Below are 25,466 nucleotides of genomic sequence, written 5' to 3'. Positions count from 1 at the left end.
CTAGGTCAGGGAAAGGCTCAGATGGAACTCTGCCCTTTCTCAGAAGACTTCTGGGGCTGAACTGGGGAATGCAGCTCTCACTTTCAAAGTGGGTAGCTCAACTACTAGGCATTGGCGCAACAGAAACAAATGGCTGCAAGAGGGACTCAAGAGGAGCAGCAACAGGGAAATTTAACCAAATGGGTAACCCATGCCAAGCATGCAACAAATATGGAGGTGCAACAATATTAGACCCAATAGCTGATGAGGCCCAAACCCTTGCACCAAAGACTAGCACACACAAAATCATCAGAGGTGAGCTGGGCATCATGTAGAGGAGCATCAGTGGCAAGCTGGGCATCAGGCAGAGGAGCATCAGTGGCAAGCTGGGCATCGAACTGAGGAGCGTTAGAGCATCCTTCCGAGAAGCACCAGAGGCAAGCTGGCCATTGGACACCAGACCATCAGAGGCAGGCTCAGCATAGGCACTGGACCATCAAAGGCAGGCTAGTCATCAAGCAGCAACCCACCAAAGGCAGGCAGGTTGTCAGGCTTAGGGCTGTCATAGGTAGGCAGGCTGTCGGGCACAGGACCACCAGAGGCAGTCAAACAGGACCACCAGGCTGGGCATCATGAACACGACCGCTAGGAACATGACCCTCTGGCTGGGCATCAGACAGCAGGTCACCAGAGGCAGGTTTGGCAGTGGACAGCAGGTCACAAGCAATAGGCTGAACCCCATGGGCAAGCATAGAGACAGGCTGAACCCCACTGGCAAGCATAGAGGCAGGCTGAAGCCCATCGGCAAGCAGCATGAAGACTAAACCCCATCAGTAGACAGTATGCCATCAGGCTAAGCAATGGTCAGGGGATCAGCAAGGTCCGGTTGATTAGCAAGCAAAGAGTCTATGGAGCCAAACTTAACAGTGGACAGAGAACCAATAACACCAGGCTGGATAGCAGGTGACATATCACTGGAGTTAAGCTGGGTCGCTGGAACACAGGCTGGATGCAGTGTGCCTTGGAGAAAAGGACAAAGGCCCTACCTAGCCGAATAAAGGAGCCTGTTCAAAGGATGGATGGAACTTCTAAGACAGGCTTAGGCAGATGTAATTGCAATAGGGTGAAGCATGGTTACTGAGAATCCCAAATATGAAAAGGCAGGAGGCAGAACTGAGAATAAGTCAGGGGAAGACTGGCCCATAGTTGAAGTAGTTATAGGTAGATCTGAAGCAGAAGGCTCAATTAGCATGGGCTGGACCAGAGCGACAGGTAGGGTGACAGGCTTGATCAAAGCAACTGGCATGGTGGCAGGCTGGACCAGAGCAACTGGCATGGTGGCAGGCTGGACCAGAGTGAGTGGTGTCATGGCAGGCGGAACCAAAGCAGTTGGCACGGAGGCAGACTAAAGACTAAAGAGTGTACTGCATTGACACTATCCAGCAGAGCCTCTCGTGAATATACCAAATAATGTTAAAAAAAGTAGGGCTTCTCATCTTCAAGCAGTCACACCAGAGATTCTGAGACACACAAAAAGGAAGAGAATATTTATCACCTTATCACCCTTAGGCTACGTTCACACTAGCCTTGCTAGTAAGCGGCAGACAGGCGTTTTGGAAGCGTTTTTACCATTTTCCAAACGCCTCGGAAAATTCTGCACATTGCAGCACATAGTGCTGTTCAAACGGGAGAATTAGCATCGCTGCAAAACGGACGCCTCTGGTCGAGTCAGGAGGAGTTGAAGCCTCCTATTCAAGTCTATGGTGCTGCTCTGCAAACGCCCGGCAGTGCGGTTGCGAGGCGTTTGCGGAGCGTTAACACAATTCAAACTTCATTATAGGCATTTGTGGGGTGTTTAAAACATTAAAAACATAAAAACATTAAAAACGCTCCGCAAACGCCGGACCAACGCTTGTCAAACGCTATAGGGGCGTTTGGCAAGAGTTGGAAAAAAAGTCAAGTGTGAACGAGCCCTTAGGGATACTAAACAAAGCCAACTCTGTGCAAACCTAAATCAACAGCTGAACTTCACCAAACAGAACGCTGCCTTGATCCACAAAAGAATGATCCAGAGGGATACATTCCAACAACTGTTCCCTAGTCTGCTCCTTCAGTATTTGGTGGCAATATTCCCTGTCCTCTGTTACAAGCAGTGCATAAAATAAAAACTCCGCTAATGCAGGCCATAGATGGGGAGAAAACCGTCCGATTTTTCTTTAAAAAACCGAAAAATCGGTCATTCAATCGGCCGACGTAACCAGGAACGGTAAAAAAAAAAAAATTGGCCAAGTTTCATCCCATCTACAGCCGGCAAAAAGTGTCTCTGCAGAGAGCTCTGCTATTTCTTTGACAGTTCTTTGACATTTATAGCGGCTGCAACATTGTATCTATTTGTATCCATTTCGGATACAGATGTTTTTATTCGGAAACAGATACATTGTTGCAGCCGCTATAAATGTCAAGGAACTGTCAAAGCAATAGCGGAGCTCTCTGCAGGAACACTTTTTGCCGTACTTGGGAGTAAGGCTAGTGGCGGCATATAAAAATTTGTATAAACTAAATTATATTTCATTATTAAACAAAGTAAAGGAGGAACTAAAAACCTTAGAAAGAGGAATTCCATCATGGATAGGGCGTATAAACTTGGTAAAAATGATAATCGTACCTAAAATCTTATATAGATTTCAAATGATCCCAATTAAAATCCCAGAAGTTTTTTTTAAGGTAATAAAGAGAATGATAACAAGATACATATGGAGGAATAAAAAACCGAGGGTGTCCTTCAAAATATTAAGTAGAGACAAAAGGAAGGGCGGCCTGGGAGTTCCAGATATTAAAAGATATTATAAAGCAGTAATATTAGGGAGAGTTTTTGATTGGATGTTTAATTTAGAAGGGAAAAGTTGGGTAAAGATTGAAAATGCACTGAGTGGAACTAATTTGAATAGAATTATATGGTTGCCGGCAAAATATAGAGGATTGAAAGAGGATTTAAGTATATACACCGTAAATGTATTAAGGGAATGGGATAAAGTTCACAAATATATGAAGTGGGAATTTAACTCTATATTAATGCCACTAAGAAATACAGAATTATTTCCCCCAGGTAGAGAGGAGATAACAGGTAGATGGTTTAAAAAGGAAGATATCCAACTGAGAGATATAATGGGGGAGGGGAAACTGAAGCCCTTTAAAGAGTTGGTAAAGGATAAGGGAAAGATTTTTATTAGGTTAGACGAGTGGGGTTATCATCAACTAAAATGTTTTTGGGGAAAGCTCCCAAAACCATTGAGAATGAAAAAAGATTGGAATTTGTTTGAAAGGTTGTTGGATTCACGGGGAGATGGGAAACACAGTACAGCAAAAATATATAGAATCACAGAACTAGATGCCATCACCTAAGACAGTACAACAGGCCATGTAAAAGGAAGTTTAAAATCAACAGGATGGTAATAATACTGCTGTGGGAGGGGTATATGATAATGGAACAATTTACTACAATTTCCCTAGCTGCCATGATGGCCAGCTGGTGCTTTGGGGGGTTCCAATTTCCCCTGGATATTTAAGGTGGGTTACTAGTGATTTTTTTACCAAAACCACATTGGAATGATAATTATGTGAAGATATCATGCCAAATGTGATATCCTATATGTTTAACATGCAGGGCAAAGTTCTAGTTATTTATGCTGCAATACATTCTACCAATGGATCGAATGTTTTGTGTGCATGAAATGGCCCTGAGTGACATCTAGCGTTGAACATCAAGTGGTGCACATCTAAAACAACCAACTGGCCCCTTATGTGAATAATGTATATAGGAGGTAGGAATTTATATACGCACGTCTTTTTCAACATTCATTGGTTTATATACCTGTATTTATTTACAGCTAAACAATGGATTAATTATTAAAGCAGTAGTAAATGGCAACCTTTTTTAAAAAAAAAAAACGTACCTTAAAACGAAGCCCTCCAGCGGTGCGCTGCTGACGGGGCTTCCATCTTCGCTTGGTCCTTCTTCCTAGTTTGTGGGCTTTGGCGACTTGAATTGCCGAGTCTTGATGACATCACTCCCAAACATGCACACGGGAGTCCCTTTTTACAGCAAATAGCTCTGAAGGAATGGCACAGGCATGCCGTTCCTTCAGATCACATGCAATGGAGCTCCTTTACAATATCTCCTAAATGGTGCATTGCCACTTTAAGTTAAAACAAGTCTTCGGAGACCCCCATAAATAGTGGAACCCTTTAGATTTAGCTAGATAGGACAATCTGAATCATGGTACCCTAAATACAATTGTGAGACCTATTACCTTCCCCTCTCTTTTTGATTTGATTTAGGAATTATGTATGGGCAGACCTGTTGATGTGCTTTTCATCCCCTCTGCAGTCTCACAGGGAATCTTTTAGGCTCATATTCTAAGTCACAGATTCTTTCGTATGTGAAGTACAATAATGTATTTATAAAAGGATGTTTGATTTGTACATAATGTTGTAATTACATAGTGCATACATATTATACTGTATATGTACTAACTCTAACTGTATATTCTAGATAAGGGTTTCTCAACAGAGGTTGTTAGTGGTTCCTTGAGCAATGAGCAATTTTTGTCTTTCAGGTAAGTTCCCACTGACACCATTGATCTTTTTAGCAATCTGTAGAGGGGTAATTCTTCCCAATGACCATAAGTATAAGGAGCATTCTTACCTCTGATTATCACACTAATGTATCATTAATTGTAGATAAAGTCATTTTTAGCAGGGGTTCCCAAGACTGGAAAGTTATGTCAAGGGTTCCTCTGAGTTGAAAAGGTTGAGAAAGGCTGTTCTAGATGCACATATCTATTGCCACTTGAGGAAGCAGAGTCTATCTGCCTGACATTCAGCTATTGTCTGCCATCCGCCCTACTGAAAAATTGTTTTTGAAAAGTGCTGTATTCATTAAGACCTATGTACATTGGGTGTTATTTACTAAAACTGCATGGTGCAGCTATGAATTGAAACCAATCAGCCTCCAGGTTTTAGCCCTCATGCACACTTGATTTTTTTTACAGCTGCTGCTTTTGGCTTTTGAAGTTTTTTTCTACATCCAGCAAACCCCCCAGCATGTTATCCTATGTGTCCATGCACACATAGACTGTAATCAATGTTTTTTGGCTGGAAAAAAAACCCAGGACTAGTGGGTTTCTATAGGAGTTTTGTAGCTGTACAAATGCTCTAATGCTGAAAAATGTGGTAAAACACCACAAACTGGCGTTTTTTGGACTTTTTTTAACAAAAAAACCCACTAAAACCCCAAACGTGGGAAAACGCCACTAATCGTGGCTAAACGCTAATGCAAAAATGCTAAAAAAGCTGAAAAACTCACATTTTTAATGTGACTTTACACAGCTAACGTTACCAGCGTTATCAAAATGTCCCGTGTGCATGAGTTTTATGAATTCTCCTCCATTACATACATATAAAAAGCTACTAAAGTATTTATACAGTAGACGGATAGGCAGCGTAACATTTTGTATATAGATAATGTAATGATGTGTGACTAATGATTATTTTTAAAATTGATTTTAGAACGTTGTCAATAAAACTTATTAATTTTACAAAAATAGTTGGCTTGTTTATTCTCTAATCTTGCCATAGAAAAATATACCCACCCCAAAAGTCCCCTCCAATTTGGTGGTAAGCCTCAGTCTTTGAATACACTTGTTGAGGAATGGTGCCATACAGATCTTTTATTATAGAACATAACTTTTTTTATTAATAATCAAGTATATACTATCATTCTAAAATGATTATGTCTTACTTGTTTTATGTCCAAATGTTTCTGAGATTATTTTACATTTATTCCAAGAAGAGATTAGCCAACACTGGTACTTAGTACAAAAAAAAAAACGCTGTTAAATAGTTTCACTTATACAAAAACTTTTCAACTGATCCTGAAAAAAACATGACAATGTTTTTACAGCATAACTAAATTAAACAGCAACTCTTTTCTATTGACCGCCATGGCTCAAAGTTCAAGAAATAATCGATAGCCTCCTATATAAAAACTTATCTTCATCTGTTCTGCACACAACCTGACAAGATCTTACCTAGGCACACTAGTTGGTACAAGAAGATTAAACATTTCTGGCCACTGATGATTTAGGAAATCTGAAAAAGATCATTGATGGCAAGTGTTTTTTTTTTTTCTCCAGCTTTTTCTTCATTGTTTTTTTTGGACATAAAACAAGTTTGTGTTCTAAAATGATTGTCTTTACTTTTAGGTTAGATATGGTTGTCCATTTTCAACCCCTTCACTTTGCAGTTACAATTTTCATGCTACTATTCTCCAAGGCCATGTCAGACACATCTCCCGTGTGCTCTGTGATACAAGGGCTTCCAGGTCTCAATGGACGAGATGGCAGAGATGGGGTTAATGGGTTAAAAGGAGATCCAGGTAAGAAAATACCTACCAACATCCATTTTCGCATCCATTGAAGCCTATGCGGGTAGCTTTTGGTGATAAGGTAGATATTGTAGTATGTTATATGCAAGAGTATTTACATTAAGTTTGAGAATTATATAAAAATATATAATTCATCATCTAATTTACTGTAATTACAGTAAGTTTGTTAATTTATATATGCTTAAGATCAATGAGTGCAGATTTGCCCTTTCATTTTGCTCTTGCCAATTTTTCTTGTTATTGTTTTAGGTTAACTATGCCATAAGTACCTGTATTAAATAAAATTAAATAAATAAATTTTATAACAATCAGATCACAGAAAATTTCACATTTTAGGAATGCATATTTTTTTTTTACACTCTCATTAATGTATTGATTGCAGGACCACCAGGTGAGTCAGGACATCCAGGATTAAGAGGTAACACTGGACCACCAGGAAAAACTGGACCACCAGGAAACCCTGGGGTTACAGGTAAATAACAGTTTGTATATATTCTATTTAAGCAAATCTGGGAAATAAATAGTTATAATAAACCAAAAACAGACAGCTGTGAATAAACTGTGTGGTTTCCAGAATAGAAAAACTATGGTTACAATTTTTTTTTCCAGAAATGCCTGTTTTCTACAGGTTTATTTTATTGTTTGTAAATAACTGCTAAAGATGAACTCCAGCCAGCTTAACCTCCCTAGCGGTATGATTATGTCCATATTTCTGTGCTCAAAGCGGTACATTTTTTTGCATGGAAATATGTTTTTTTTTTACTGTAGGCCTGTAATTTTTAGGAATAACTTACTGAAATCTGTCCGAACAAGAGTCTAGTAAACATCCCGGGTATGATAAAACTTGAAACACGAAATCATAAATTATAATTTAATAAATAATCATAAAAAATAATAATATAATAATATTACATTTAATTCAATAATATAATCAAATTTGAAATATAGCGCCAAGTTTGTACATTGCTGAGCAAAGTCGCAGAATTGTTTTCAGTGTCTGATGACGAATTTCCCCACAAAACATTATCACTCAATTCTGCAAGTTCTAATTTACTATCACTGTTCTCTAGCTGGTCTAAAACCGCTTTTGACCTAAAGCGACGCTTTTTGGAAATCATGGACTTTTCCAAGTTTCCAGGCCCTAAAAGAGAAGAATACTTATCTTGTTCCACGTTCCCGCAGGAGCCATCACTTTCTTTCTTCTCTGCTCCCAGTATGTGGGCAAGCCCTTGACACCTTTGCATACAATACATAATGAGTAGTGTAGTGCACACCCCAAGTCGGTGTTGCTGTTTGTCCCATGTTCTATTCTCTATTGGGTGCACAGCAGCCAAGCACAAGGCAGCTTCTCAGTCTCTCCACACAATAACTAGGCAGAAAGTATCTTTTTAAGGATTTATAGATTGAAGAACTTGGATAGGCTAAAGGGTGAGCCTTAGGATACTCCAAACCTTAACAGAGGACACTCTCTGGTAGTAGCCAACCTCTTCAAGGTAGGCCTCCAGTGCAAAAGGGGATGGGCATACAGCTCAGGGGGCTCCCACCTTGGAAGCAGCCCTTAGCCAGCAAATTCTGGAACAGTCTCTCTAAAAAAAAAAAAAAAAAAAATATCAAGCAGCAACAGTTCTTTAGAATCTCTCTCTTTCTTAGACCTCTACTCACTGAGTTCTCTTGTGTACATGGATGCCTCCTTCCAGTGCCAACCAGACCTTCTAATATGAGCCTCTACGCCAGATCCCCAGTAGACTTTCTCACAACTGTTCTCACAGCTTTAGGAATAGCCCCCTCAGCTTTCCCTGAGCTGGGTCCTCAATAAACGTCCTGCAATCTTCAGCTGAGTAGCCCAGAAGGGCAGACAACCCTTCTAGGCTGGGTCTCTCTCCACCAGGACAAGGACCCTGCTGTTCTAGGTACCAGACTAATTTAAGCCCTTGACGCCGACGTCACACAAATATGTGGCCTCACAGAACTGGGCTTTTTTCCGTGGGGCTGCATATTTGCGTACCTGTCTTTGTGCTGGAAGCCCGCCGCACTGCGCGTCTCCAGCACAAAGACTGCAGTGTCACTGAGAGCCCTGGGTGCTGTTCTAACGATCGGGACTCGGGACTCCCGATTCCGGGTCACACAATCGCTGCGATGGCCTCTGATTGGCTATCACAGTGATCAGTCACTGTGCAGCCCAGCCCCCTTGTCTTTTTCTTTCTCTATGAATGGAGGAGAGAGATACATTGTATCTCTCTAACTCCTGGCATAGAGAGAAAAAAAAATATTTGTAAAAAAAAAGAAAAAAAGAAAAATAAATATAAAAAAAAAAAATACCTAGATCAAGGTTTGATCTACTTCAGTGCCAGGGTTATTGTTTGGGTCAAGGTCAGGGTCAAAGGTCAGGGTTTAAAAAAAATTGGTGTCAGTGTGTTTTAGGTAGAAAAAAAAAAAAGACAAAAACAAAATGCGCACTATTGTTTCTGGGCTGTACTACGGGTACAAACAAATAACATACACATATATGGTGTCGCTGCGATCGTCAAGAGCTGGAGAATTTATTTTGGGTTGTTCTTTGGTGGTAGGTTATGGTAGTAACAAGAAACACACAGCTAAATAAAAAAAATGATTTTTGTTTACTATTTTGGGCCAGTTTTCCTTTGATAATAAAAAAAAAAAATCAGGAGATATCCATTACCATCTACCACCAAATGAAAGACCAATTTGTCCTGAAAAAAACGCGGTATAATTAATTTGGATGTACAAAGTAGTTGTGATGATATGTACGGTTTTACTAACACATGTCAACGTTGCAAAATTGTGCTTAGGCATTTAGATTTGTTTTACCTTTAGGTGTGAAGGGGTTAAGCACAACTCAGCCCCTGCTGGTCCTTCTTAACCAGGGATTGACTGGAGCTGCATAAATATTCAGTCCAGGGACCTGTCTCTTCCATCCCACTATGTTCCAAAATAGCCAAAAGCAATCAAATCCTGCTTCACTACTACAGAGGAGTCAAAAACTAAATTTTCCTAAACCTATTTTCAGCCTAACTAGGAGGAAGAAAGTTACACTCCAGTCGCACTGGGTGAAACTTGGCATTCAATTTGCATGCAATATGACTTGCAAACCTACTACTACTACCCAACTGTCCGCAATTACAGCAGTCATATCAGTGCTGTTCTGACTTGCTTGGAGCCGCACCGATTTCTAAAGTAGTGCATGCATTACTTTTGGTGCGATTTGCATAGACATCTGTGTCAGATGTCTTGCAAATCGCACCTGAAATCAGCATTTTCCCTGACTTTGAAATCGTGCGACTTCACTGTAAGTCACACAATTTCAAAGTCGGCTTGATGTGAGTCATTGATGTGAGGGTGTAAGTCATTTTAGCTGTCAGAAGAGTTCAGCTTTAAAGGGTCCTGTTGTCCTGTAGCTCCCTTTTTCATCAGGGTCCATGCATCTCAATGTGTTTAGTGGATTTTATTTTAATTGGCTTCTGCAGTATAGAACGTGAGCTAGATTTTTTTATTTTCCGATAATCAGTTCGTCAAAGTACCACTTTTTTTGTATATGAATACCTTTACTCATATACTGTACCTTCTTCACAGGTCCGAAAGGTGAAAAAGGCACTGCTGGACTACCAGGTATTTATACAGTGCAATTGTATTTAGCTAGTACTTGATAGCAATACATTTTAAAAAGTATCATATAACATTAAAATTAAATAGACTATATAATTTCCTTTTTTTAGGAATGCCAGGTCAGAAAGGAAGTAAAGGGGCTTGTGCTGAACTAGCAGGTAAACGTACTAATTTTAACCAGTTCGGTTCTGGAACAATTTTTTTAATTTTCTGCACATTTATGGCACAGTATATATGTTTTAAAAGCAGAGGACCTGTAGAATAAAAAGATGATAGTTATGTTGCATGATACTTGTGCAACTGTTTATCAAACGCAAATTTTCAGGAAAAAAATATAAAATTAATTTTAGTACAAACACACGGCAGTATAATAGCCAATGTTCATGTAAAATATAAAATATTAGGATGCATCCAGTAAATTGATACTAAACATGTCAATCTTAAAATTGCGCGCCCATGATATCCCAAAAAACTATGATACTCAAAAATATCCATTGGTGACACTTTAAAAGCCTTTACAGTTCCAAAGTTTAGAGTTAACAAGGAGCTCTTGAATGATCAGAGTGATTGCTCTCTCTGACGTTCACGACGATACCTCACATATGAGGTGCAACCACAGTTAACATACACGTGTATTTGTGGGTGTGTGCAATGTGGGTATGCAATGGGGATGATGGTTATTTTTTTATTATAATTTTATTTTAACTTTCTGATTTTTATTTATTTTTATTGTATTGCTAACTCAAGATGTTAATAAATCCCTATGTGATGACATTGGGCAGGCGATAGGTACTCTTTTTGGAGACATTAGACACTAATAGACCCCAATGTCTCCCCTGCCCTCCAATGAATGTAACCAAGCACATATATGCTCAGTTATATGTGTCCCTTGGCTATACCGGCCAGGAAATGGTGGATCTAAAACCAGAAGTGACAATATCATTGTCACTTACAGTTTCTTTATCTACAGAGGAGATTAAAGCATGGATGTGCCTTTGTCTCTCCCCGCTCTTCATCCTGAAGCAGCTTGATGTTGTCCCGGGGCTCCTGGTAAGTGCAGGAGATTCCAGGAACCAAGTAAAGTGGGGCGCCAGCGAGGATGGGTAGGACACAGCAAATCCTTCACTCTGTATATAGCTGCCACATCACTTTCAAACCAGGAGTCAACGGTATCCATCAGCTTGTGATTAACCCTTCACTCTTTGGATGATGGTTCTGATGAAGAGGGGACCAACCCTCGAAATGTGTCAGCCATTTGAAGTTAATTCTCCATGTTGGGATTGGAGCAGTGAACCAGGCAATCTAGGTTTTTTTTTCTTCATTAAAATATTTATAAAGGAAATGCGCAAGGCTGGTGTGCCTTCTGTTCTTGTTTTTGAATTGTATTGCAACTTTTACAGTCACCCTTTGGTACTTGTCTGTTAATTCACTGGATTTATTTATATATATATATATATATATATCTAAATCCGGTGAATTAACAGACAAGTACCCACCCTTTATAATGTAAAGCTCTGTGCAATCTGTTGGTGCTATATAAATCCTGTATAACCACTTAGCGACTGCACGCCCACAATGTACAGTGGAATGGAGGCCATTGTAGGTAAAGCAATGTACTCATACGTCTCTGCCTACTTCTGGTTTTCGGGTGCGCAGGTGCTCCGCCCCAGCCTTCACCTGCTGTGATTGTACACAGTTGGAGCCTGTCAGCAAATTCTGGCAAATTATTCACAGCCAGGACCTTCTGATTGGCTGCTTACAATCACAGCCCAGAGCTCTTGTTAACAGTCAACGCAGAGCTCTGTATAGAGGGAATGATCTCTGCTTTGCAGGGATGAGAAACATAGAGACCTAGTAGTAAAAGCAGCACACTACACACATAGTTAGGCACATATTTAACCGCTTGATTCCTGTAGATGTCAACCCCTAGATGTCATTAGTACAGTGATAGTGTGTAGTATTATCACTTACCGCCATGCGCTCGTGACCAGCAACGTGGTGTGACTGTTTTGGTGTGCGGCACGCATGCGCCGGTGGGTCGCGTTGCGCCGGCCTCGCGTCATTGCCACTGGGCAATCTGGAGAAGGTTTTCATAAAGGATGTCTCTGTACATTGCTGCATTCATCTTTCCTTCAATCCTGACTAGTCTCCCAGTTTGTGACGCTGAAAAACATCCCCACAGCATGATGCTGCCACCATTATGGTTTACTGTAGAGATAGTATTGGCCAGGTGGTGAGCTGTGCCTGGTTTCCTCCAGACATGACGCTTGGCATTCAGGCCGAAGAGTTCAATCTTTGTTTCATCAGACCAGAGAGTTTTGTTTCTCATGGTCTGAGAGACCCTCAGGTCCCTTTTGGCAAACTCCAGGCAGGCTGCCATTTGACTTTTACGGAGGAGTGGCTTCTTTCTGACCAATCTACCATACAGGCGTGATTGGTGTAGTGCTGCAGAGATGGTTGTTCTTTTGGAAGGTTCTCCTCTCTCCACAGAGAAATGCTGGAGCTCTTCCAGAGTGACCATCGGGTGCTTGGTTACCTCCCTGACCAAGGCCCTTCTCCCTCGATCACTCATTTTGCCCGGACGGCCCGCTCTAGGGAGATTCCTGGTGGTTCCAAACTTCTTCCATTTACGGATGATGGTGGCCACTCTGCTCATTGGGACATTCAATGGTGCAGACATTTTTCTGTACCCTTCCCCAGATCTGTGCCTTGATACAATCCTGTCTCAGAGGTCTACTGACAATTCCTTGGACTTCATGGCTTGGTTTGTGCTCTGACATGCACTGTTAACTGTGGGACCTTATATAGACAGGTTTATGTCTTTCCTAATAATTTCCAATAAACTGAATGTCCCACAGGTGGACTTCAATCAAGTTGTGGAAACATCTCAATGATCAGTGGGAACAGGATGCACCAGAGCTCAATTTTGAGTGTTATGGCAAAGGCTGTGAATACTAATGTACATGCGTTTTGGTTTTTTTTCGTTTTTTTATTTTTTAATAAATTGCAAAGATTTCAAAACAAACTTCTTTCACATTGTCATTATGGGGTATTGTTTGTAGAATGTTGAGGTAAAAAATTAATCTAATCCATTTTGAAATAAGACTGTAACGTAACAAAATGTGGAAAAAGTTAAGAGCTGTGAATACTTTTTGGATGCATTGTATATACCAGAGTTTGTAGGTGCTATAACTTTCATGCAAATCACTCAATATACGCTTATTGGGATTTTTTTTTTTATCAAAGACATATAGCAAAGTACATTTTGGCCAAAATGTGTGAAGAAATTTGATTTTTGAAATTGTTGAAATGTGTGGTCTTTTTTCATTTATATTGCAAAACATTTTTTAAAACAGCAGCAATTAAATACCACCAAAATAAAGCTCTATTTGTGTTAAAAATTTTATATAAAATTTGTTTGGGTGCAGTGTTGCATGACCGCGCAACTACCAGTTAAACTATCACAGTGCAGTATAGCTAAAAATGGCCTGGTCATAATAAAATCTTTCGGAGCTGAAGTGGTAAAAATAGAATTGAAAGGCAAAACATTTATGGATACATATAAAAACATTATAAATACCTTTTTTGCCCCTATTTATAAGTGATCACATACCCTCTGTTCTCAGCTGCATAAGGATTTTAGAGAACTGGGGAGGGGGTAAGGGGAAGAAACAAAGGATTTCCCAGCAGCACTTAACAGCCAGCCTGCAAAACAACCAATTTGGTCCTGTCTTACAGTTTGCGTTAAAAACAGAGGGTTTAATTTCCAAACATTTGCAAATACATGAGTAAGCCACAGTACCGTGTCCTTTGTTTGTTTGTTTGATGTGCATTGCCCTTCCATGTGCACCTTACTGCTGACTGATTATAGGTTGGGACGGTTGCCATTTTTTTGTGGGGGAGGAGAAGCAGCAGCACACTGAACTTCTCAGTGAATTGCTGTGCTGAAGAAGGAGGGGGGAATAGCACCAGCTCAGGTCTGATCATTGGAGGAGTTCCCAGCATAGCTAGAAAACTGACCACGCTGTGCTCTCATGCCTGGCGTGGTCAGTTTTTAATCGGGAAGCAGTGAGACTGGTAGGAACACTAGGGATTTCACACAAAGGAAGCAATACAAAGAGAAAAGGATACTTCTTCATACAAGTACATGGTACAGCAGACACATATCAGGAATTTGAGGTTTTGGGTTGACATATTCTTTAACCTGCCAGCATGGCTTTGAAGTGTGGAGGGAAACCAGAGTACCTGGAGGAAGCCCACGCAGGCACATTTAAATAATAAATGTTCATTGGGTGAATTAATACAAATACACTAAGCATTTCAAAATATAAACATTAAAAAATACAAAAACCATCCGCAGAGTGATTTAAAATGTGTATTTCTTTTTCTTTTAGAATGTGCAAATGTGCAAAAGAAGTTATTATTTGTTGAAGAACAGTTGGGAATTTTGAAGTCTAGTTTGGACCTTCAGAAAAAAGGTTTGGTCATTAAATACAGGTTTTTTTTAACTCTACCACCAGACTGCTGGCTCAATACATTCTGCTGGGTATTATATCAGATTGTGCATAATTCATTAAAGCTAACGTACACCAAGGTTCAGAGTTGAACTACATGGCAAATGAGATTTATTGTTCATAAATGTAAATTTGTATCTTGTATACAGACTTTACTTACTATATGGTTTTAAGGTTGGAAATAATTAAAGTGGTTTTAAACCCTTATATAAACCCAGCGAATTGTCTGGGCTCAGGTGATACACAGAGATGACACAAATCCTTCCAGATAAGTTGCACATGTTTATCTGCAGTCTTCTCTTCTATACATCCCTTCAAAGTGCTACATTTATTGGCTTGTCTGAAAGTTCAGAAAAAAGGGGGCGGAGAGCTGCAGTTCCACTCTGCAGAGCTCAGGGAGGAGAGCTCTGAGAGCTGATTGGATGGAAGAGACACACCCCCCTCCACACAGCTTACAGAAACAGAGCTGGGGCTGTCAATCTGCTGGAGATACCTCTCCTGTCACCATTTTTCCCTTGATGTCAGGAATAATTGTCAGACGTGATTCATGCTGATAGCAGAGGAATAAAGCAGCAGACAGAAATTACACTTGGTGCTCTTAATTGAGACAAGCAATGCTCCATGCATACTGGGCGTTTAACCTCCCTAGCAGTATTCCCGAGTGTAGCTCGGGGTAGAGTTTCAGTACCAAAAGCGGTAACCCCGAGCTACACTGGGGCTTACCATGCGGCGTTGCACAGGGATTCCCTACAGCGCTTACCTTGTCCTTCGCTCTCGCGATGCGTCCCCTGCAGCGTCCCCGGCCATCTCCTCCGGCCGATGCCGGCATCTGGCTTCCGTGTTCCGGTCCCCGTGACATCGGGACGTACGGGCACCGGAACCGGCGGCAAATTTTAAAATTGAAAAAAATGACATTTTTTTTAAAACGATTATTTCATAGCAAAACATTCCTGTATCAAAGCATTTCACATACATTTTGTCCCTACTGCTTTGTCCTGTGCCCTGCCTGCATTTTGACTGTTCTTTCTGCCTGGAAACTTAGAAAAGTCCACGGCGTCCAAAAAGCGTCCCTTTAGGTCAAAATCGGTTTTAGACCGGATAGAGAACAGCGATAGTAAATTAGAACCACTTGCAGAATTGAGTGATAACGATTCATGGGGGAAATTCGTCATCAGACACTGAAAACGATTTTGCGACTTTGCTCAGTGATGTGCGAACTTGGCGCTATATTTCAAATTTCAGTGTTTTTGATTTGATTATATTATTGAATTAAATTTATTATTATTATATTATTATTTTTATGAGTATTTATTAAGTAAGTAATTACTAAGAATTGCAGGCCTACAATACATAACACCAAATTTCCATGCAAAAAAATGGTACCGCTTTTGGTACAAAATTCCTGACATAATCATACCGCCAGGGAGATTAAATAACGTTGGTAACATTAGCTGTATCAAGTCACATTGAAAATGTGAGTTAAGCATTTTTTTGTGTTTTTGCATTAGTGTTTTTTAGCATTCTTTTTGTCCCCCCCAAATTTTTTTTTTTTGCTCATAAAAATGTCCAAAAACACTGGTTTACCGCAAATTACCATGATTTACAGCATTTTGCCATCTCTTTCAATGTTAGAGCGTTTTTCACTAATAAACTCTAGAAACCCACTAGTCCTGGGTTTTTTCCCAGCCAAAATACGCCCCTGCCAAAAAACGCTGATGTTATCCTATGTGCATGGACACATAGGATAACATGTTGGGGAGTTTACTAGCTGTAGAAAAACCCATCAAAAGCCAAAAACAGCCGCTGTAAAAATGTCCAGTGTGCATGAGGGCTAAAGAAGAATATGTTTTGCTCATATTTTATGTCTGAGGTTTACAACCACTTTAGTACATATCATTTTCAGGGTTTTCTCCTAGACGTGCTTGTTCTTCTATCCATATGATTATGAAGACTGGCCAGCTTTGATATTTCACCATAGTCACAGCAGATTCAAGAGTGCTCTGTATTTCATTAGACCATGTATGAATGATCTAGTTAGTATTTCAAAAATCAATTCAATGAGGTTGGAGAAAGCAATTTCACCACCACATATCTAAGGCTCCATTCACACCTATGCAGTTTGGTTTTTTGTCCGTTTTGCAGTGCTTTTGCAGTTCCTTTTGCGTTTTTGATGCATTTTTACTGCGTTTTGTTCAGTCTTTTTTTTTTTATGCTACAGTGGAATTTTTTTGTTGCTGGGCAGAATAAAAATGAAAAACGCAAAACACAAAAATGCCCTACCATGCATTTCAGCAGCATCTCCATTGAACTCTATTGTAGTAAAAACACTGCTTTTTGCTTTTAAAAAAGTCCCTGACCCTTCCCAGAAACGCAGCAGCACAAAAACAGCATAGATGTGAACACGTTCCATAGGAAACCAGGTTAAATGGACTGTACTGCGTTTCTGCAAAAAGAACTAAAAAAAACACATAGGTGTGAACAGGCCCAAAGTTGTTCTATTATTTTGCTTTTTGGTGTATTAATACACTGCTCCTTTCTGGCTTTATTTCAGCTTTGCTCTTTGCTAGAGGATCGACTGCTGGTAATAAAATATTCATCACAAGCGGAAAGGTGGTGATGTACGATGAATCAAATGCTATATGTACTAAAGCTGGTTTTCAGCTTGCTACACCATTAAATGCCGAGGAAAATAAAGCCATGTTAGATATTGCTCAGCATCACAATGCCTTTCCATTCCTGGGTGTTACTGATATGAGCACAGAAGGTACTTTCAGGTATGCAAATGGAGACCCAATTAGATATTCCAACTGGAGCCCTGGAGAGCCTAATCAATCAGGTGAAGAGGATTGTGTAGAAATGCAATTGAATGGAAAATGGAATGACAAAAGTTGTAAAGAAACACGACTGAACATCTGTGAATTCTCCTAGTGCTGTAATATTGTGTTTTATAAACATTCTAAACACAACTTGTATTGTGATTACGGATTCTTCATTAAAAAATATATATATATCTATGTATAAAGTTGCATAGGCAATGTGATTTTTACTGAAAATAAGAAATAACGCATTTTATAAAAATTTAAAAGACGTTTTGCAGTAAGCCCGATGTCTAACGCTAGGTTCACACTGTTGTGAGTGAGGGATAGCATGTAAAACGCACCAGCTCCCATACCCACAACCACCTGCTCTTTTTACAGACATGCATGGCTGTCATTCATTCTTAATGCATTAGAAAACACAGTGCATTTCCATGTGTGGGAAATCGCAAGGTACAAAAGCACCATGTGATTTCCCTGTGGCTGGATATCTTTTGGGACATTTTTCTGCATTTCCTGCAGGTACAGCAGCCAATTCAAATAATGGGCTGCTGTGCCCAATCGAGCATGAACAAAAGAATAATTGGTGAACCTAGCATAAGTAAATACCCAAATAACCACACACACAAACTGCATGCATACCATACCTGTGTTCATAAAAATGAAAAACCATTGAACATACCATTAGGCCTCATTTACACCAAGCCCAAGCATGAGACCTGTGTTTGTGAGCACAGGATGAACAGGATTTCCGTGCATACATGTCCCTGAACTCGCATTGTCTACATTCGGGGCCGTGCATCCACATGGATGTTAAATTGGGAGCAGAGGCTGTGTCCATGCAGCTGCTCCCCCCAATACATATGAATGTGATTGTCTGTACACGGATGCATGGAACACCTTTGCATCCCATGCAGTAGGGTTGCCACCTCATCCCTTTACACCCAAGTCACAACCAGTGCGACAGGAGTCTTAAACCCAAACACATATTATTTACACAGGTTCTGTGGCTGACTAAGGTGGTAATTAAACTCACTAAGGCTAGGTTCACATCTGTGTGGGTGGTGCCACTGCGGATCCGCATGAAAATCCGTGCACCTGCATAGAGGATGCATGGAACACCTTTGCATCCCATGCAGTAGGGTTGCCACCTCATCCCTTTACACCCCGGTCACACCGATCCTGACTCTAAAATCGTGCGACTTCACTGTAAGTCACCTGTGTTCAAAGTCGGGATGTCATTGAGAGTTGAGGTGTGATTTGCAAGACATCTGACACAGATGTCTATGTAAATCACACCAAAAGTAATGCATGCACTACTTTAGAAATTGGTGTGGCTTCGACTAAGTTGGAACCGCACTGATATGACCGCTGTAATTGCAGACAATAGGGTGCGACTTGGCATGCAATTTGCAAGTTACATAACATGCAAATTGCATGCCAAGTCACACCCAGTGCGACAGAAGTCTTAAATCCAAACACATATTATTTACACAGGTTCTGTGGCTGATTAAGGTGGTAATTAAACTCACTAAGGCTAGGTTCACATCTGTGCGGGTGGTGCCACTGCGGATCCGCATGAAAATCCGTGCACCTGCATAGAGGAATGCGGACCTGAAGGCGGGAGCCATTAGTTCTAATGGCTATCCGCCCGCACTGGAAAACGCAACTGTACTGGGAACCGAGGTTCCCGTGCAGGCTGCATTTTCAGAAGAAGTGCAGGGACTTCTTCCCAGCATGTCACGGAACACGGAAGTACATTCAAATGAATGGGCTCTCGTGCCTGCGCAAAACGCGGCCGCATATATGTGAACCAGGGCTTAGTGCCTTTTCTGCATTAAATTAGCCTCAGAACCTGTGTAATTAACCGCATAAGGACCGCTCACAGTAGATTTACTGCTGTAGGGGGCCCCTGTGCGCAAAATCACGTATATATACATGATTTTGCATTTCCGGGTAGGGGGCACGCACGAGGCACGTGCCCGCCCTACCCATGCCACCAATCGTGTCCCCGGGTGCCAATCACCGGGTCCCGGACGGTGATTACCCACCAGTGCCCGGTGATCACCGACAGGGAGGAGGGCTGCAATGTTTACCAACAGCCCTCCTCCCTGTCAGTTTGGGCACACTGCTCAGGATGGCTGAGCAGAGCCATCCAAAGCAGTGTGCTTACAGTGAAGCACACACCCCCCGCCCCCTAATAAAACACTCCCATCACACAGTTAACACTTTGATCGCCCCTCATTGTTAACCTCTTCCTTCCCAGTGCCATTAGTACAGTGTCAGTGATTTTTTTTAGCACTGATCACTGTATTGGTGCCACTGGGGATGTCAGTGACACCAAGTCAATTCCCCCCAGTATCAGAATGCCCGTCGCAGTCCCCCAGTAGCTGATCGCTGCCATAAGTCGCTGATCGCCGCCATTATTAGTATGAAAAAAACCTTCCAGTATCTATACCTCCATTTGTATACGCTATAACTTTCACGTAAACCAATTCATTTACACGTATTGGGATTTTTTTTAGCAAAGACATGTCACAGAATACATTTTGGCCTAAATTTATGACAAAATTAGATTTTTAAATTTTTTTACTTGACATGTTTAATCGTAAAAACTCCAAAATATTGTTTTTTTCTCAAAATTGTCAGTCTTTTTTTTATAGCACAAAAAAAAACCCACAAAGGACATCAAATACCACTGCAAGAAAGCTCAATTCGTGGAAAAAAAAGGATTTAAATTTCATTTGGGTACAGTGTTGCATGACAGTGCAATTGTCAGTTAAAGTAACGTAGCGCCGTAACGCAAAACGCTTCTTTACCCGCTTCCTGACTGCCCTGTAGCAGAAATACTGCTACAGGGCGGCACAGGTGCACAGAATCACGAACATATATATGTGATTTGTGCTCCCGTGGTTTTCACGCCTCTCCCAGATAGCATCAGATTGCCATCTGTACACCAGTCATCACATTTAACCCCTTGATTGCCAGGAACATGCTCATACACAATAAACCTCCATTGATAGTATAGTATCTGAATGGATCAATGTCTTTGATCAGATCAGCACTATACCGGCGTTCACATTAGTATAGTGTCCACAAAAACGCAGCATTAGAGGGATCAGCCCCGGCACCTGCCAGCACCTGTGTTTAGCCCATCAAGTGCAGTGTCAGTAGGTCACTGTCACTTGATACATTGCACACAAAACCACAGTGTTGGCAGAATCAGGCCTGATCTCTGCTAGCACATCCGGCAATCGGCTTTCATGTAAAAGCAATCCTAGTGGCTAAATAGGTGCAGGATTGCTTTTACAAGCAGCGGGAGAAGATACCCCCCCTCCCCTGCCTTCTCAGGCAGTCCTGTACCATTGGGGGAGCCTGAGAATGCAGCTGGTGTTTCTGCCAGCTGACCATAGAGCTGATTGGAGACCAGAATGGTGTCAATCATCTTTATAGCCTAAGAAATTGGAAGCCACGAGCATTTCATCACTTCAGTTTCACAGGATATAAACAGCGCCATTTGTAAATCTTGGTGAGATTAGATAATGTAAGAGCAGAGAAGATATCCAGAGTCTGAAAGACCCCAGATTTCTCAAAAAAGAATATATGATATTGTCTATTGAAGTTATAGGGGATATTTGCATTCCCTGTGATAGCATTAAAAGTGATTAAAAAAATGAAAGGGACAGTGTAAAAATAAATTTAAAAAATCAAAATAACAATATAAAAAAAGCACCCCCACCCCTCCGCGAGCGCGCACCTGCATGCTTGAGCGTTGACCTATGCCGGTATGTAAACAGCAGTTGCACCATGCATGTGAGGTGTCGCTGCGAACATCAGATCAAGAGCAGTAATTCTAGCGCTAGATCTCCTCTGTAAATCTAAAATGGTAGCTTGTAAAGGCTTTTAAAGCATTGCCTATGGATATTAAAAATGTATGCAGTTTGTTGCCATTGCACGGGGCATGTGAAGTTTTAAAGCATGTCACGTTTGGTATCTATTTACTCGGCATACCATCATCTTTTTTATTATGCCAAATAATTGGCCAATATATTGAGTTTTTGTGCATTAAAAGTAAAGAAAGTATATTGTTTTGAAAAAATTTTCGTTTGAAAAAAAATCGCTGCACGAGTACTTTGTGACATATAAAATTGCAGCACCCACCATTTTATTCACTAGGGTGTCTGCTTTAAAAAAAATATATAATGTTTGGGGGTTCAAAGTAATTTCCTAGCAAAAAATACAGATTTTTTTCATGTGAACAAAAAGTGTCAGAAAAGGCTTGGTCTTCAGGTGGTTAGAAGAGTGAATGAAGTGTGACATAAACTTCTAATGCTGGGCATAAAATGCCCCCACCCACCAAAACGACCCCTTGCTGGAAAGCAGACACCCCATACTATTTGCTGAGAGGCATGTTGAGTCAATAGAAGAATTTATTTTTTACCACAAGTGTCTGGCTTTAAAAAACACTTAAAAAAATCCCTTCTGAGATGTGCAAACTTGGTAGCCAACTACAGGAAATATCTTATCTCTGTGCTTGCCAACAAGGATTTCTCCACTAAATACGAAGTCATGTTTTGCTTGGGGATCATTGAACTGCAACTCCATTTATATCATTTGTATCGTGTGTGTTTTTTTTCTGGATTATTGGTTGATATTCTGTCTCTATCATTTAAAATACACCTATGATAAAAATTATAGACTCTTCATTTCTTTGTAAGTGGGCAAACTTACAAATCTGCAGGTGATCAAATAATTATTTTCCCCACTGTACAGAGAAATGGAATGCAGATACTTATCTACAGCATGTTTGTTCTGTAAGTCTGTAAGGTTGATTTACTAAAGGCTGTTTGCTTTGCAAGGGATTTTCAATTTTCACAGACATTTTCCCTTAGCTTACTGAATGTGGTGAATATTCACTTTAAAAAGAATACCCAATCACAGGCAAAGAAAGTTTAAAAAAAAATCCCTTGCAGAGTGAAAAGCATACTTTCCCTTAGTAAATCAACCTCTGTGATTCAAAAGCATTGAAAACAGAAACAGCCAGGCAACTCATATTTATCTTTATATTTCCACCAATGAACAAACCTCATACTGTTCTCATGACAGGGTCACTTTAAACCTTTAAAGCGCGCTTTCCCCAATCTTCTTTGTATTAAAGTGCCACCATTACTTACAGGATAAGTTCACCTTTTGGACAAAAATATTAAAAGCACATTTTTTTGCAGGTAAAAAAATGTGCATTTATTATTTTTGTCCAAAGGAGCCTGTAAAGCATTGCATCAGTGATCAATAGATCGCTGATGCCGTGCAGGTCTCCTGCAGACCTGTCAGAATATCTGCTTGCCGTACGGCAAGCACGGGCAAGCAGATATATTGACAGGAAACATCAACAGCACAGTGGTAGTTCATTGAAAACTACAAGCCCACTGCCGCTAAGACTTGTAGGCACTCCTTCACATGACTAAGGGACATGCAGAATATGGAGGTTAACCACTTGACCTCCAGAGGATTTACCCCCCTTAATGACCAGGCCTCTTTTTGCTACTCGGCGCTGCAGTAATTCAACTGATAATTGCGCGGTCATGCACTGCTGCACCCAAACCAAATTTACGTCCTTTTTTCACACAAATAGAGCTTTCTTTTGGTGGTATTTGATCACCTGTGCGCTTTTTATTTTTCACGCTATAAACAAAAAAAGGCCAAAAATTTTGAACAAAAACAATATTTTTTACTTTCAGCTATAAAAAATATATAGTAAACTCAAAGTTAGTTATAAATTTAGGCCAAAATGTATTCTGCTACATGTTTTTGGTAAAAAAAATCCCAATAAGTGTATATTGATTGCTTTGTGTGGAAGTTATAGCGTCTACAAACTATGGTATAGATACTGCAATTTACGCCATTTTTTTGCTATACAGCGCTGTGCTAGTTTAACGGACAATTGCGCGGTCATGCAAAATGGTACATAAATGAAATTTACATCCTTTTTTTCCCACAAATTGAGCTTTCTTTCGGTGGTATTTGATCGCCTGTGCAGTTTTTATTTTTTGCTCTATAAAAAAAAGGCTGACAAATTTGAGGAAAAAAAACAATATTTTGGACTTTTTGCTATAAAACATGTCCAGTATAAAAAAATTTAAAAATCAAATTTAGTCATAAATTTCTGCCAAAATGCATTCTGCGACATGTCTTTGCTAAAAAAAAAACCCCAATACATGTAAATTAATTAGTTTATGTGAAAGTTATAGCGTTTACAAATGGCGGAAAAGACTGGGATTTTTTTTTTTTGTATACTAATAATGGCGGCGATCAGCGACTTATGGCGGCGATCAGCGACTTATGGCGGGACTGCGGCGGATATTCTGACATTGGGGGGTACTGACTTGGGGTCACTGACATCCCCAGTGACACCAATACAGTGATCAGTGCAAAAAAAAACACTGACACTGTACTAATGGCACTGGGGAGGAAGGGGTTAAGTTTATTATTCAGGGAAAGGGTTAACTGTGTGAGGGGAGTGTTTTACTAGGGGGCGGGGGTGTGTGCTGCAGGGAACACCGCTGATCGGGAGAAAGAAACTCTTCTGTCCCGATCAGCGTGTCCTGGAGCTGTCAGGGAACTGACAGAAAGCACAGCTACTGCAGCTGTGCTCTCTGTCAGTGATTGCCGCCGATCGCAGGGACATAGCCGGTAAGGACCGGCTGTGACCCGGCGACTGACATCCGCGGCTGTGATTAGCGGGACAGGTAGGGTGGCGGTGCGCCTAATGCGCGCCCCCTACCTGTTTTGCCCAGCCGTGCCGCCCTGCCGCCGTATTTCTACAGTGGCTGGGCGGCATGTGGTTAATACTTACCACCTAACCAGTAAAACAACCACTCCCTCAGCCTTCTCCCACCTGAACTAAAAACGTGACTCTCCTTTTTGGTGTAAAAACGGCCATAGCAGCCCATTTATTTAACATAACTATTACATAACACTTCCTACAGTACAATAAAAATAATAACTGACAGTAATGATCCCAAACGGGTCCAAGGTCTTTGAAGGCAGTGTTAATCACATAAATAACTCGGCTGTATCTGACACCCAATGAAAAGGCCCCCAACCACTACTACACCGCCTCGGGGACAGTACTACAACTACGTAGTCCCAGATACAGCCCATTAACTACAAAGTTACCAAGGTAACATTATCATTGGGATGAACACTCATACCTACAATGGGCTCAACCCATAATCCACAAAATTGTCACTCCAGCACCGCCTTCAAAGACCCAGCTACCCCTGCCAGCTGCCATGAAAAAAACAAAAACGCAAGACAAGCACCCCAAAACACAAAATGCAAATCAATGAAAGAAAACAAAACAAATGAACCCAAACAAAAACCAAAGGACAAAAAAAACAAAAGCAAGAAACATCAAAACAAAACAACTAAACAGGTACAAAGAGGGAGAGCGGAAGAAACCTCACCCATGGTGGCACAAGCTCTGACTCACACCCGACAAGCCCCAACCCCTCTCCTCATCCTGGAAATACCATACTCAAATACTCCAATCAGGTGAGTAACCACCTCTACCTAATGAATATGCTCCCACCCTATTCAAATCTCAAGTCCCAGTCATGCTGGCCCTCCTCTTAGCTTCGCTCAGTTCCAGGCCATATACTGAACTGTGTGGATGAGTGATGCAGCCGCATGGGCAGAGCCTCGTACAGCCATGCTGTTTTCAAATCTGACAGATAGTACAGTAAAACTTCTGCATGCGGCTGTGGCTATGGGAACATGTTACATGTTGCACCATAAAAACGGGTGGAACATGTAACATTTTCCGACGGTGAACTTATCCTTTAATGCAATATACCAAAATAAGCTGAGAGTCTTTGGCTGTGTTACATTTTTTTTTAATATGATTTTGTGAATGTCTTGCGCTTGAGGCTGGAGCATTTTTTTTTAATTTTAATTATTTTTGGCCAGTGGAATGATAGTTACTAGGAAGAAAAAAAGAAGTAACACTACATTCGGGTATGAAAAGGCACAATTAGAAACCACTGAATTTTGGATGTTGAGCATTTTGGAACTATGAACTTCAGCTAT

The 25,466-nt window shown here is 40.7% G+C and overlaps 1 protein-coding gene across 1 annotated transcript; it reads left to right on the top strand.

Annotated features, from left to right (window-relative positions):
• The first annotated feature begins 6,056 nt into the window (after positions 1–6,056).
• On the top strand, positions 6,057–17,528 carry LOC149458199 (pulmonary surfactant-associated protein D-like). The gene is made up of 7 exons (XM_089682475.1): positions 6,057–6,148; positions 6,243–6,415; positions 6,807–6,896; positions 10,016–10,051; positions 10,159–10,206; positions 14,443–14,526; positions 17,114–17,528. Exons 2-7 carry the CDS (start codon positions 6,250–6,252, stop codon positions 17,488–17,490), a joined length of 801 nt encoding a protein of 266 aa, XP_089538601.1. The 5' UTR covers positions 6,057–6,148; positions 6,243–6,249; the 3' UTR covers positions 17,491–17,528.
• The last annotated feature ends 7,938 nt before the right edge of the window (positions 17,529–25,466 follow it).

Source organism: Staurois parvus, unplaced genomic scaffold, assembly GCF_062004578.1.
Source record: "Staurois parvus isolate SC_StPar_1 unplaced genomic scaffold, SC_StPar_1.0 ptg000291l, whole genome shotgun sequence".
NCBI lineage: Eukaryota > Metazoa > Chordata > Amphibia > Anura > Ranidae > Staurois > Staurois parvus.
This window is presented reverse-complemented; position numbering and strand designations above follow the sequence as displayed.

Coding starts and splice junctions, on each gene's coding strand:
- LOC149458199 (XM_089682475.1), top strand. CDS start 6,250: ATGGTTGTCCATTTTCAACCCCTTCACTTTGCAGTTACAATTTTCATG. Junction 10,052..10,158: donor AGGCACTGCTGGACTACCAG/GTATTTATACAG, acceptor TCCTTTTTTTAG/GAATGCCAGGTCAGAAAGGA. Junction 14,527..17,113: donor TTTGGACCTTCAGAAAAAAG/GTTTGGTCATTA, acceptor GCTTTATTTCAG/CTTTGCTCTTTGCTAGAGGA.